Source organism: Anser cygnoides, chromosome 1 (assembly GCF_040182565.1).
Source record: "Anser cygnoides isolate HZ-2024a breed goose chromosome 1, Taihu_goose_T2T_genome, whole genome shotgun sequence".
In the NCBI taxonomy this organism is placed as follows: Eukaryota; Metazoa; Chordata; class Aves; order Anseriformes; family Anatidae; genus Anser; species Anser cygnoides.
The window spans coordinates 208,468,094-208,479,501 of NC_089873.1; the positions used below are offsets into that span (position 1 = coordinate 208,468,094).

At 49.2% G+C, this 11,408-nt stretch overlaps 1 protein-coding gene across 4 annotated transcripts in view; it reads left to right on the plus strand.

The window, feature by feature from the left end:
- GAB2 (GRB2 associated binding protein 2) overlaps positions 1–10,416 on the plus strand; it is a 97,252-nt gene extending 86,836 nt beyond the window's left edge. For 3 of the 4 annotated variants that reach the window (XM_013187318.3, XM_066989960.1, XM_066989961.1), the window contains exons 7-10: positions 102–192; positions 1,806–1,908; positions 2,783–2,908; positions 4,052–10,416. In XM_013187318.3, the coding sequence (XP_013042772.1) occupies positions 102–192; positions 1,806–1,908; positions 2,783–2,908; positions 4,052–4,195 (464 nt within the window). In that variant the 3' untranslated portion in view covers positions 4,196–10,416. The remainder of the gene's footprint in view (positions 1–101; positions 193–1,805; positions 1,909–2,782; positions 2,909–4,051) is intronic. The other variant, XR_010828454.1, reaches the window with a different exon arrangement.
- The last annotated feature ends 992 nt before the right edge of the window (positions 10,417–11,408 follow it).

Below are 11,408 nucleotides of genomic sequence, written 5' to 3' on the forward strand. Positions count from 1 at the left end.
GCTGTAGGGCTAGTGGGAGAAATGGGAAGCAACAAATAATTTGTAGCAGACTGTCCCCTCTCATGCCTGTTGTGATCCGAATAAATAATTCCCTTCCACAGCAAAGCCATCACCACTGGACCTGAGGAACAACACCGTCATCGATGAGCTTCCCTTCAAATCGCCAGTCACAAAATCCTGGTCCAGGCCAAGGTGAGTAATGGCATGAAGCATAACAAATTTCCCTAAAAGCTGGGTGACCCCTTCCGCCCTGTTTTTTTGTTGTTGTTGTTTTGTTTTGTTTTTCCTTTGTTGATGTGAGAAGCAGGAGCTGCAGAGCTGGGTCATGTCTTGAAAATATACAAACATAGGAGCAGCTCTGTTGAGCTAAAAGTCCGCCTTGCCCTACGTCCTCATCCGTCGGGGCGCAGAAGGAGCTACCTGGGAAGAGGATGAGAACTGGGCATTTATGGAGTGATTCTTTCTTAAAATATCCTGCCACACCATGGTGGTTTGGGACTCGGGGATTTCATTGGACACATCATGGCCAGACTTTGGGGTCAGACGCTGTTGAAGAGGAGCTTGATGGAGCTTGCGAGCTCCATCAAGCGTTATGAGAGCCAGAGTCATGTTCCCCACATCACAGCCAGCGGCAGGAAGATAAATTGGTTTAGGTTAGGCTTTCACATGAAAGCCCAGCATGTGGCCGAGCAGCTAATTAAGATCCCTCGGAGACGTTTCCTATTTCTGGGATCTGACACCGCCCACGAAGCTGTGGCTCCGACGCAGGACCTGTGGTCCGCCGCAACTCGTGACACGGCTGAGTGACCCCAAACCAAGCCACACTTGGGGCACGGTACCGATTTCACATCCAGTTTATCCCCAAAAACCCTGCTTCAGCCTACAAACACAGGGTTTGACCGAGTTGTGTTTGGATTGCCTTGAAAGCAAAGCCTAGCCTGGAGGAAGCCTGCAAAACGAAACCAAAGCACTTCACAGTGAAGTCTGCCGGCCAAAAATAACAGGATTCACACAGTTCCAGTCCTGCTGCTAATTCGCGGGCTGATGTTGTCCAATGAAAGGGAGAAGCCAGGCTTGGCTGTTATGACTCTTCTCATAAATTGGATTGTGTGGAGACTGACTGCAGGGCATGGGCGCTGCGTGCTGAAAACACTGCACCAGGAAACAGCGAGCGGGCTTGGATTGACAAGATGTCCGAGCCCGGAGAAGCTAATGGGTTTTTTTCCCCTTATCAGCTAATCAGATGACCCTGCCTTTACTGCAAGGCAACAAATAGCTTTTTAAGACATGGGCTTTAATGCCAGACGCTGATTGCATTAGGTTATTCTCCGTAATTAGATCTGGCCAATTGAAAACAAGGCGACGCCTCGGAGATTTTGGTTTCCAGCAAAAAAAAAATCCAGATAGGGCCCTGCACGGTAAGCAAAGCCTCAAGCTGCGGCGGGGCCGGAGGTGAGAAGCCTGCTGTGGACCTCCACGGAGGTTGGCTCTGCGTCCTCCTCAGTGAAATACTTCCTGTGAGATAAAAGTGTTTATGGGGCCAGATTTATGTAGCTGATAGCAGGAGAGTTACGGGTTTCGAGCAAGCAAGGTGTTATTAAAAAAGTCCTAGAAAGAAAAAAAAACAAAACAAAGAGACCAACTGAGTGATTTGTTGACCCATGGGAAGGTCAACCTCAATGCCATCACCCACCATGAGTGTGGTGATGTTTGGGGCATCAGGTGCTGCCCTCTCCCATCCCTTCCCATCCACGGATGACGAGCCCCTGCAGCCGTCCCTAAATCCTTGCCCCTTGTCCTTACAGCCAGACCTTCAACGCCGGCTCGCTGCAGTACTGTCGCCCTGTCTCCTCCCAGAGCATCACCAGCACTGACTCAGGAGACAGCGAGGAGAACTACGTGGCGATGGTAAGGGCTAAGATATAGGTCTGAGATGGTGAGAAGCTAAGATACATGGTCCTGACGGGATGTATACATCCCCCAGTGCTGCAAACACATTCCTAACTCGTGACATGGGAGCACCAGGGATTCTGGTAGCACCAGGAGGGATGTAGTGTGCATCCCTTTGTCCAGCTATGCTCAAAACAGTGGCTTTTGTTCCTAAAATTGTACATCCTGTTGGGGTTTTAACTCGATATGTGAGCAGAAACATATATTACCCTCTTTGCAGTGAATTAAGAGGGGATAAATATGCCCATGGGCTGTCAGGATAAATTTTCCTAATTTAAGTTGATTTTTTTCATTTTTTTTTAATCCTCCTAATAGCTGCTGACATCATGTTTGTGTGGACGGCAGGGGCTATCGGAGCAGCAGCAGGGAATGGCCCTGCTCGCAGGGAGGGGATTTTGTCTCTCTTTGCAAAGCTGCTGACTTGAAGCATATTTTGAAGGCTGTGTAACAGAGGGGGCCAAGCAGATCTGTAGCGTGGCTGTGATTAGCAAAGATCCCAGCACCGGCCTGGCCTCACGGAGGTGTGGCTCCCAGGAAATGCTGGCGCTTACGTCCGATGTCAGGCATGTGAATAAAATGAGCACAAAGGCAGCAGAAATGCTGTGATACATTAAATCACAAGTATGCGTTTATATTTATTAGTCCAACACACAACGCAGCAGTGCTGCACACCCTGGTCCCTGCGAGAAAGGTGAGAGCATCTCCAGGCTGGGACCTCTTTTGAAAGTGCCACTGAAGCTTTTCTTTGACAGATTTGTGTTAATTCCTTTTTTTTTTTTTCCTTCTTCCCATGTTAATGCTCATTATCTCTCCTGTCTCTTCCCTGCATTAGCAAAACCCCATTTCTGCTTCTCCTGTTCCTAGTGGCACCAACAGCCCAGCGCCTAAAAAGAGTTCTGGGAGTGTGGATTATCTGGCCCTGGACTTCCAGCCGAGCTCACCAGGGCCACACAGAAAGGTACTGGAGATTTTCTAAACTTCTGATCAAGAGCAAGTCATTTTTTAAGGGTTTTTGTGCAGGGCAGGGTTAGTAACCTCAGAAGCGTGATGTTTTTCCTGCAGATCTGCTGTTGTATTTATTCTAGGTCAGGTTTGGTCTCTGTTGGATCTGCAGCTTTGCTGGAGGTGTCACCAGAAGTATGGGTGTTGAGGGGTTCGGGGATACTGATGAGACCAGAAATTCTGCTAGAGCTTGTAGATTTGGTGCCATAGTCAGAAGCTGTCAGGAGGTCTCCCAAGAAGCAGCAGCAGAACTTTTTGCTCCTTCAGAGCAACAGGCCCTCCAAAACCAGACATCATCCACATGAGATGCCTTCAGGAGCTCACGCAGAAAGTGCTGGGTATCTGTCTCCTGCTGACATTTGGATACTTCTACCGAATGTCAAGTGGAAATGTGGAAGGGGAAGCTTCCAAAGACCCAGACGTTGGTGACTTTTCTCTAGGTTCAACCATGGGACAAACAGGCTTAAAGTGAATCACAGGAAAATAGAGCAAGGGAGAGCCTCAGGAGAATCTTTGTGGGAGCCACCTCTGCATTGGCCTCAGCTTTCTCAAACACCACCTCATTTCTAGGGAAAGCATCCCACTGCTTAGCTCTTCGTATTATTTAAAAGTTGTCCCTTGATGGCTTCTTTCTGCCCAGCAGTATTTCTGCAGCTAGTACCAATTTAAATAATAAACCACACGGGTTTGGGACCATCCAAACCATCAACTAGCTCCAGCTGCAGCAGCTCAAATACCCGTAGAGGCAAAAGAGCTTCCAGAGCCCAAGAAACTATAGAAAAAGCCGTCTTCTTTTAACCCAACAGGTCTTCCCTGTTGTTTAGGGGATTAAAATAATCTAGAGCCATAAGGGTGTAGAGTAAGAGGGGTGGAGCTGGGATTTTTTTGTGCATCTATAATTATTCTTGAGTTCTTTACAAGAAAATGGTGCAATGCTGAATTTGCAATATCAGCAGGTAGGTAACACAATTCCAGCCAAACATTCAGGAGGTTAGAAGGAGGGTGGTGAGCTATGGATTACAGAGGAAGGCCAGGGAGGATCTGGTGGCCTCTGGAGCTGACGGGTGGCCACGGGTGGCCGTGTTTCTCCTCCCCGCAGCCCTCCACCTCGTCGGTCGCCTCGGATGAGAAGGTTGACTACGTGCAAGTGGACAAGGAGAAGACGCAGGCGCTGCAGAGCACCATGCAGGAGTGGACTGACGTGCGGCAGTCCTCGGAGCCCACCAAGAGCACCAAGCAGTAGCATCCGGGGCGGGCAGCTCAGCAGGCGAATATCCCCATGGTTTTCCCAGGCCGGGGCTCCCAGCTCCACTTGGGCTGGATTCCTGAGACTGTTGTCTGCCGAGGGGAGGGGGTCTTCATGACTTTTTTCTTTTAAGACAAAAAGAAACTTAATTTCAGGGGAAGACTTGGCGGATACTGTTTGCCAATGATAAAGAGCAACCATGTTTGGTGGCTAGGTTTGTGCTTTAGCTGCTGGATGCGCCATCCAGGAACTTCAACGTAGCAATACCAGGTTTCACCCTACACGTCTGTTGCTTACAGCTATTAAAGCCACCTTGTACATGCTAACATCATCTCTCCCCGTCTTCTTCCATGCCATACCCCCAAACCATGCCATACACGTCTGACAGCATCTCTCACAGGACCTCATTCCCCAGCTCCAGTTCCCCATCTCCTCATGGTCACCCTCTTCTCTGCCTCCTCCCAAATCCCAAAACTGAGTAAGGACCGTTCCTGTCTGACTTTACTTTCATCATCCCATCTCTTGTAAATAATGATGTGTTCAAATCCTCTGACAGTTGTTCCCCTGGTGGGACAGCCCCTGTGTTTTCTGGTTGTGGCTGTTAACCAGACTGCCCCGTTGAGCCCAGAACTTGCCCCACCGTACACGTATATATGCCAGCATGTGCTCACACATGCATGCATGCATGAAACAGCCAGGTTAGTTGGGGTGTCTTCTGCTGTTGATTCTCTCCTGCATCTCTCAAAGCCAGTGGTTTGGAGAGAGAGGCTTTGGGTGGCAGAATTTAAGCCTATCTGAAGTCAATTGACTGTGAATCTGGCCCTAAGAACCCAAATCTGCCTTTTGTGGCACTAAAAGAAGTCCATAGAAGAAGGGTCCTACATCCCTGGCCATCGTGAGAAGCTCTGTGGCTGAGTACGAGGAGCGTAGAGAGGCTCTGGAGACCCTGGGTGTCCGGCCCAGCACGAGGACGAGTGGGAAGGAGGGAGCAGGAGGCTGTTGTGGGGACCAGGAGAAGGAAGGTGCTGTACCTTAGAGGTTGGATTGGGGTGAAGAGGGTCTGGCGAGATGCGTCTCAGAGACAAAAGGAGTGGAGTAACTGAAATGTTGGTCGGTGGTGAGGCCTTGGGCTTTGGGAAGAGGTTGGTGAGAAGAGGACAGGGTGTCTCAATGGGTGTTAGCTTTAATGTAGCGTAAAAGTCAGTTCCTCCTGGGCACAAAGGGCTGGACTTAGTATTTTTCCCCATCTTCAGTGATGTTTATTCAACACAAATAAGACTTTTTGACGATTGTGGATGGGAATCTGCTGTGGCCCCCGCCTGCATCCTTGACACATCCAGGCTTTGGGATTGCTCCACGAGCAGCTGGAGTGAAGGAAGAAGAAGGAAGAGGCAGCTCGCTGCAGAGATAAGAATTCGGGATCTCACGAAAGCAGGAAGGCCTAATGATCGCCGTGGAGCTGCCTGGCTGCCAAACAGTGAGCGCTGACACAGGCCAACTGCGAGCTGGGAGCTAAACAAAGGAGACTTTAGATCAGGTAGCGATGTTTGTTAAAGAGCTTGAGTTACCCTTCCTTCAAGCTGAACCCTGCCCCACACCAGGGGCTCTGCCTCCCACCACCACCACCACAAAAAACAAACGTTTGTGTTGATTCTTGATGCTCAAGTGTTAGCACGTTTGCTTAATCTTGGCCTGAGTTTGGAAGGGGCCAGAGATGGCCCACACAGGTATGGGATCTGGTCCCTTAAGGACTGGGTGCTGCCTTGTAAAATAAGTCTCCAATTTCCATCCCCAGTTTTGGTTTTCTTCTCTTTTGCCGTGAAAAGGGAGGATATTAATGGAAAAAGCTCTGATGACCCCTGTAAGACATTGCAGCGTTGGCCTTTTACAGGAATAATGGAGCAAATATCCTAATGCTTTTGGTAAAAATAATCATCATCTAGGGGGGAAAAAAAAGACCCAAAGGGGAAGATTTAGCACAGCCAGATGCTCTATGAAGGCCGGGGAGTGTTACAGCCTGCAAAGGCCTTTGCCTCTCATTGAGGGCTTGCACAGTGAGATAATGAAATGAAGAGCAGAGAGCAGGGCTTTGGCTTTCTGTAGCCCCTTTCATCACCATATCTCAGGGGAGATGGAACATTGTCCTGGTCCAGAGCCCACTGAAGTCACTGCAAAGATTCCCGTGAAGCACAGTGAGGTCATCAAGAGGACGTGGACGGATCCTGTGGTCTTGGCATCCCGTGAGGGAAAAGCCAAACCCAGGGACCTGCTGGGTGTTGGCCTGGCTGGGAGCGAGCTCTGCACCGTCCCCGCTGAAAAGCAAACGCAAATCAAGCAGGAACTTGCTTTTCCTATTTCATCCTCTAACCTGCTGTACACAGAAGAAGATCAGGGGTCAAGAAGACGAGGGTCCCGAAAGCACCCTGAAAGCAGGGAGGCGAGTGGGAGGCAGCAGCAACCCTCATTTCTGAGAGCGCAGTGGCTTGAAAGCCAAAACGGGTGGGTTTTGTGTTTCCAATTTCCCAGAAACAAATATATTCCTCGTTTTTTTTTTTGTTTGTTTGTTTGTTTTCCCCTGCTGAGCATCAAGCAAACGGCCCTCCATACCAAGCAGCAACTCGCCGACTCCACCCCTGCCTTGCCATGCAGACGTGACTGTATCAGCCCCTCCTGAAAGAAATCGATGGCTGCAGTGGAAATAGTCATTCCTGCCAGTTGCCGAGCTGATTAGAGCAGTCCCCAATGATTAATGTTTGTGCAGTATTTAGTCTTAAACTGTATTGAAAAGCAGCTGGTTTAATTACACGGCCTGCCAAGAACTTTGTCCTGAAGGCATTGAGTTTATCACATCCACTTTATACTTGGATGCTCAAGTATGACTGGCTCTTTTGTTAGGAATAGGTATTTTAGGAAGCCGAGAGCATTGCTAATGATTAATTTTAATTGCAAGCAAAAGACCTGGCTCGAATCCTTAAGTCAGATCCTGTGCTTCAGCCTTACAGTCCCATTTAAGAGAAGGGCTGTGCTTTTGTGTGTGTGTGCTCATGGAGAAGGGTCGACTGCGGGACGAGCACTACGACCTCAGTAGTTCATTTTAGGAAGCATCAGGGCCATGTCAGAAAGCTCTCCCCGAGCTTTAGAACTGCTAGGTTGGTGGGTTTAGAGGCAGAAACTTGCAAAAATACGTATCCCTTGTTGTGAGTCTGCACCTGCTGCTCGCAGCGACTCGTGAAACGTGTGAGTTGCCTTGGAACTGATTTGCTCTGAATTGGCATTCGAGTGTTCAGGGGGAAATAAATTGCTGGCTCCAAAAGGATACAGGGATGAGGTTTAGTCTCGAATAGGAGAAAGAAAATACGTGTGTGTGCAGATTGTGCTGGGGCAGACTGGCAGATGGGGCTGGCACCTAAAGGTGGCCATGGCTTGGGTTGGCTGGAGGATAACTGGGGTGGGTTTGGAGCCACCCAGGTTGTATATGGGTTGGGAGGAGAGAAGGCAGGCATGTTGGCCAGTGAGAATTGAGTCTTGGTCTTCCAAACCTCCTTTGGCATGTCTCAAGGCAGATCTGCAGAGCGGGTTTGTGGAGGGAAGGGTTTTGCTCAGTGAGGGCCTCGTGCTGGTGGGAGGGCAGCACCCACTGCTCTCAGGACTTACCCAGAGCACTTCACCCCTTGAGGGGTTCATCCTGCCCAGTGTGCAGGAGAAACCATACCAGGGAGGTGGTGGAGACCCGGCCGTGATGGGGAACACATTGTTTTGGGGCTCTCTTGGGCTGGTCATTGGGAAGTGGTGCTGTGGCTTCACAGGGTGTCCTGTGAGGCTCTGCTATCTCTGTCCTTGGAGGTATTTAAGACCTGACTGGATCAAGGCCTGAGCAAGCAGATCATCCCCTACTGCTGACCCTGCTTAGGGCAGGGAGTGGGACTAGAAACATCCTTTCCCCTTGAATTCCCCTGAGACCCTGCTGCTGGGGCTGAGTGGGGCCTCCTCCGTGTGAGGGAAGAGGCAAAAGGCAGTGCCTGGATACCTGTAGTGTCCTAAAATCTTCTCTGGCCGTGAAGTGACAAGGCACAGCTCAACACCTGATGTCATACACCCCGATGAGGAGGCCTAATCCCCACTGGGGCCACCCCTTGCACCCGGCAGAGGGCTGGCTGGACCAGGCCAAGTCATCCAGGAAATGGACACGCAGTCTGAGCCACTGGGGTACAGCCTGAACCTGTAAATTTATTAGGCTAGACATTGACCCAGGGCTCTCCGGAGCCCCACCTGAGCCCTGACACCCCAGGGTCCCACTCCCGGGAGTGTACCAGGAGGATTCGGTTCCTTTTGGCCACCCATTGAGCATGGCTCATGGGCTGGGATCGCGTTAATTTTCTTTGTAGTAGCTTTTTATGGTGCTATGTTCCGGGTTTGTGATGAGAACAGTGTTGATAACACACCAGTATTGTAGCTGTTGCTGAGCAGTGCTCGCACAGAGCCAAGGCCTTTCAGCTCCCGGTGCTGCCCCACCGGCGAGGTACCTGGGGGTGCACCAGGAGCTGAGACACAGCCTGGAGCTGACCCAGGCTGAGCCAAAGGGATGGCCCATGCCATACAGCACCATGCTCAGCGATAAAACTCGTGGGGAAATTTGCCAGGGCTGCCATTGCTCAGGGACTGGCCGGGCCTTGGTCAGCTGGTGGTGAGCAAATGCATTGTGCATCGCCTGCTTTTCTTGGTTTTCTTTTTTTTTTTCCAACTTATTAAACTGTCTTTATCTCACCCCACAAGTTTCTAACTTCTGCCCTTTCAGTTCTCTTCCCCCTTCCCACTGCAGGGGGAGAGCGAGTGAGTGGCGGTGTGGTGCTAGCTGGCTAAACCACCCCGTGAGCTTTGGTAGGAAAAACGTTTAAATAAACTGAGCCCTGGCACAGGCTGCCCAGAGAGGGGCTGGGGGCTCCTCCTTGGGGATCTCCAGCAGCCGCCTGGACGTGGGGCTGGGCCCCCTGCTCGGGGTGGCCCTGCTGGAGCAGGGCTGGCACCACAGGGACCCGTCACCACCGGGCACTTGGTGAGAGCCTTGGTGCCATGATTTCTCCATGGCCTGAAGCAGTCCATCCCCCCATCTGCTTGTCCTTTGTGTCTCATCCTTGTAGTTGTGATTTTAATCTCCTTCATTTCGCAGCTCCGAGAGATGTGCTATTAACCAGGTTCCTGCCTCAGTGCTTGCTCTGAGAAGAGCTGATGTGTAGCAAGGTGTCACCCAACCAGCCCACAACCTACGTGGGAGAGGTTATCCCCAAAACCATAATAATAAGTAAATAAATAAATAAATAAAGCATCATTTTTAGTGTTGTCCTTTGGGTGACACCACACTTCAGACGGGGCAAGGGAGTGTACCTGAACTCTCTGTATCCTGCTTTCTCTCCAGCCTGTAAAATGAAGATTTTTAGTGCTCATTTCCCCACCTCACAGTGAGGTTTAAGTAGCTGACAACTACATTGTCACGTTGTCCCTGAAAATACCACGTTTTATCTGAGAGCCCTTTGGACACGTGGAGCATCGTGGAGAGGGAAGGGAGCAGGACCCTGCAGAGCCCCCCGACGAATCCCATAGGGTTAGGACCAAACCTTTAGCGTAGCCACGTCCTGCTCAACGCAGCCCTTGGCAAAGACCCCATTGACTTTGGGCATCGTTGTGTGGGAAGGGACCCAGCCAAATTAGGGTAGTTTTCACCATCCCTTTCTTAACTTGCTGCGAGGAAGGGTCGGAGCCCCGGCTTCGAAGCCGTCGCATCGGCAGCCGATTCGCAGGGATATTTTGTGTGTTTCGAAGCCTATGACTGTTCTTAAAGAGGAGTATTATTATTTTTTTTTTCCATTTGTAGAAGGAAGGACAAGAGTAATCTGTGGCAAACTGTACAGTACGTGTCTTCTTGTGGTGTCACTGTTTGAATGGTTATTAAGTTTTCAAATCACTGTGGACAGCTAATCACTTAAGTTATTAATTTATTCTTTGGGGTTTTGTTGTTTGGTTTTTTTTTTAAAGTAATTTGAAACAATTATTTATCCTGTAAATCGGTCTTGAGTGAAACCTAGGTAATACTTTTTTTGCTGTTAATAAACATGGTACATGCCTGATGTGAAGGTGATCTCATTTTTAAGTACTGTATATGCAGCGGAAAAGCAACGGGAAAATAAAAGAATGAAAACAAAAATGGATCTCTCACTGCTGACTCCCTGCACGGATTCGGAGCTGGGAGGGAGGAAGGGGGAATTAATGGTTGGGTCAAGTTGAATTAAGCAGCACTTGGAAGCTTTCAGAGCATTCTTCAGGTCACGTCACCAAGTTTCTCCTACAGCTTCAGGTGTCCCCTCTCTGCAGCAATGGCCTCAAGGATGCACCTAGGGCTCTTGTTGATGACAGAAACCAAACCAGATGTTTTGGGGCTGATAAAGTGAATTTAATACTATGTCTATATCTGTTCTTGGGACACACTTGGGTACATGCAAGGCAACGGCAATCACTACCTTCCTCACCCGTCAGCAGCACAGACCCAGCTCAGGGCACCAAATCCCCCACAAAACCTAAGCAGAAGAACAAATCTTTCTTGCCCAGAGTTAAACGTAAGCCACCTCCCTACAGCACTGCCCCCCAAAACCCCCCTTTTGTAGACAAAAGCAGCATCACAGCACATCTCCGGCACATCTGAGATCCCAAACGTGGAGCTGAGAACCAGGCTGGAGGCTTTTACTGGGCAGAGGTGGATGCGAAACTACAGCCCATACAATATCAATATGATATATACAAATATTCCTGCTATTAATAACACTAATAGTAGCATAGTAGATACTATAATTGGTATAGCATACATGGCAACAGGCTGTACTACTGTCAGTAGTGCATTGTTAATAGTCATAGTGTAGCATATATATAGTATTCTACTATAAGTACACTACATAAGTGTATAAGTATATTATATAATTATATTATAATAATATATGGTATTATAATAATGTAACATATTAATAGTAATCATGGTATTAATAATTGATGGCCCAGGCTGCCATCCATGCTGAGCACTGTGTGCTCTTTGCCCCTGCTCATCTCAGCAAATTGTAGGGTAAAAAAAAAAAAAAATAAAGATATATTCAGGGAAGAGCATAGCTATGGAACAACCTCTCCAGCTTCCCGCGTTGCGTTCATTATTTAAATTAGGGTCTCATCA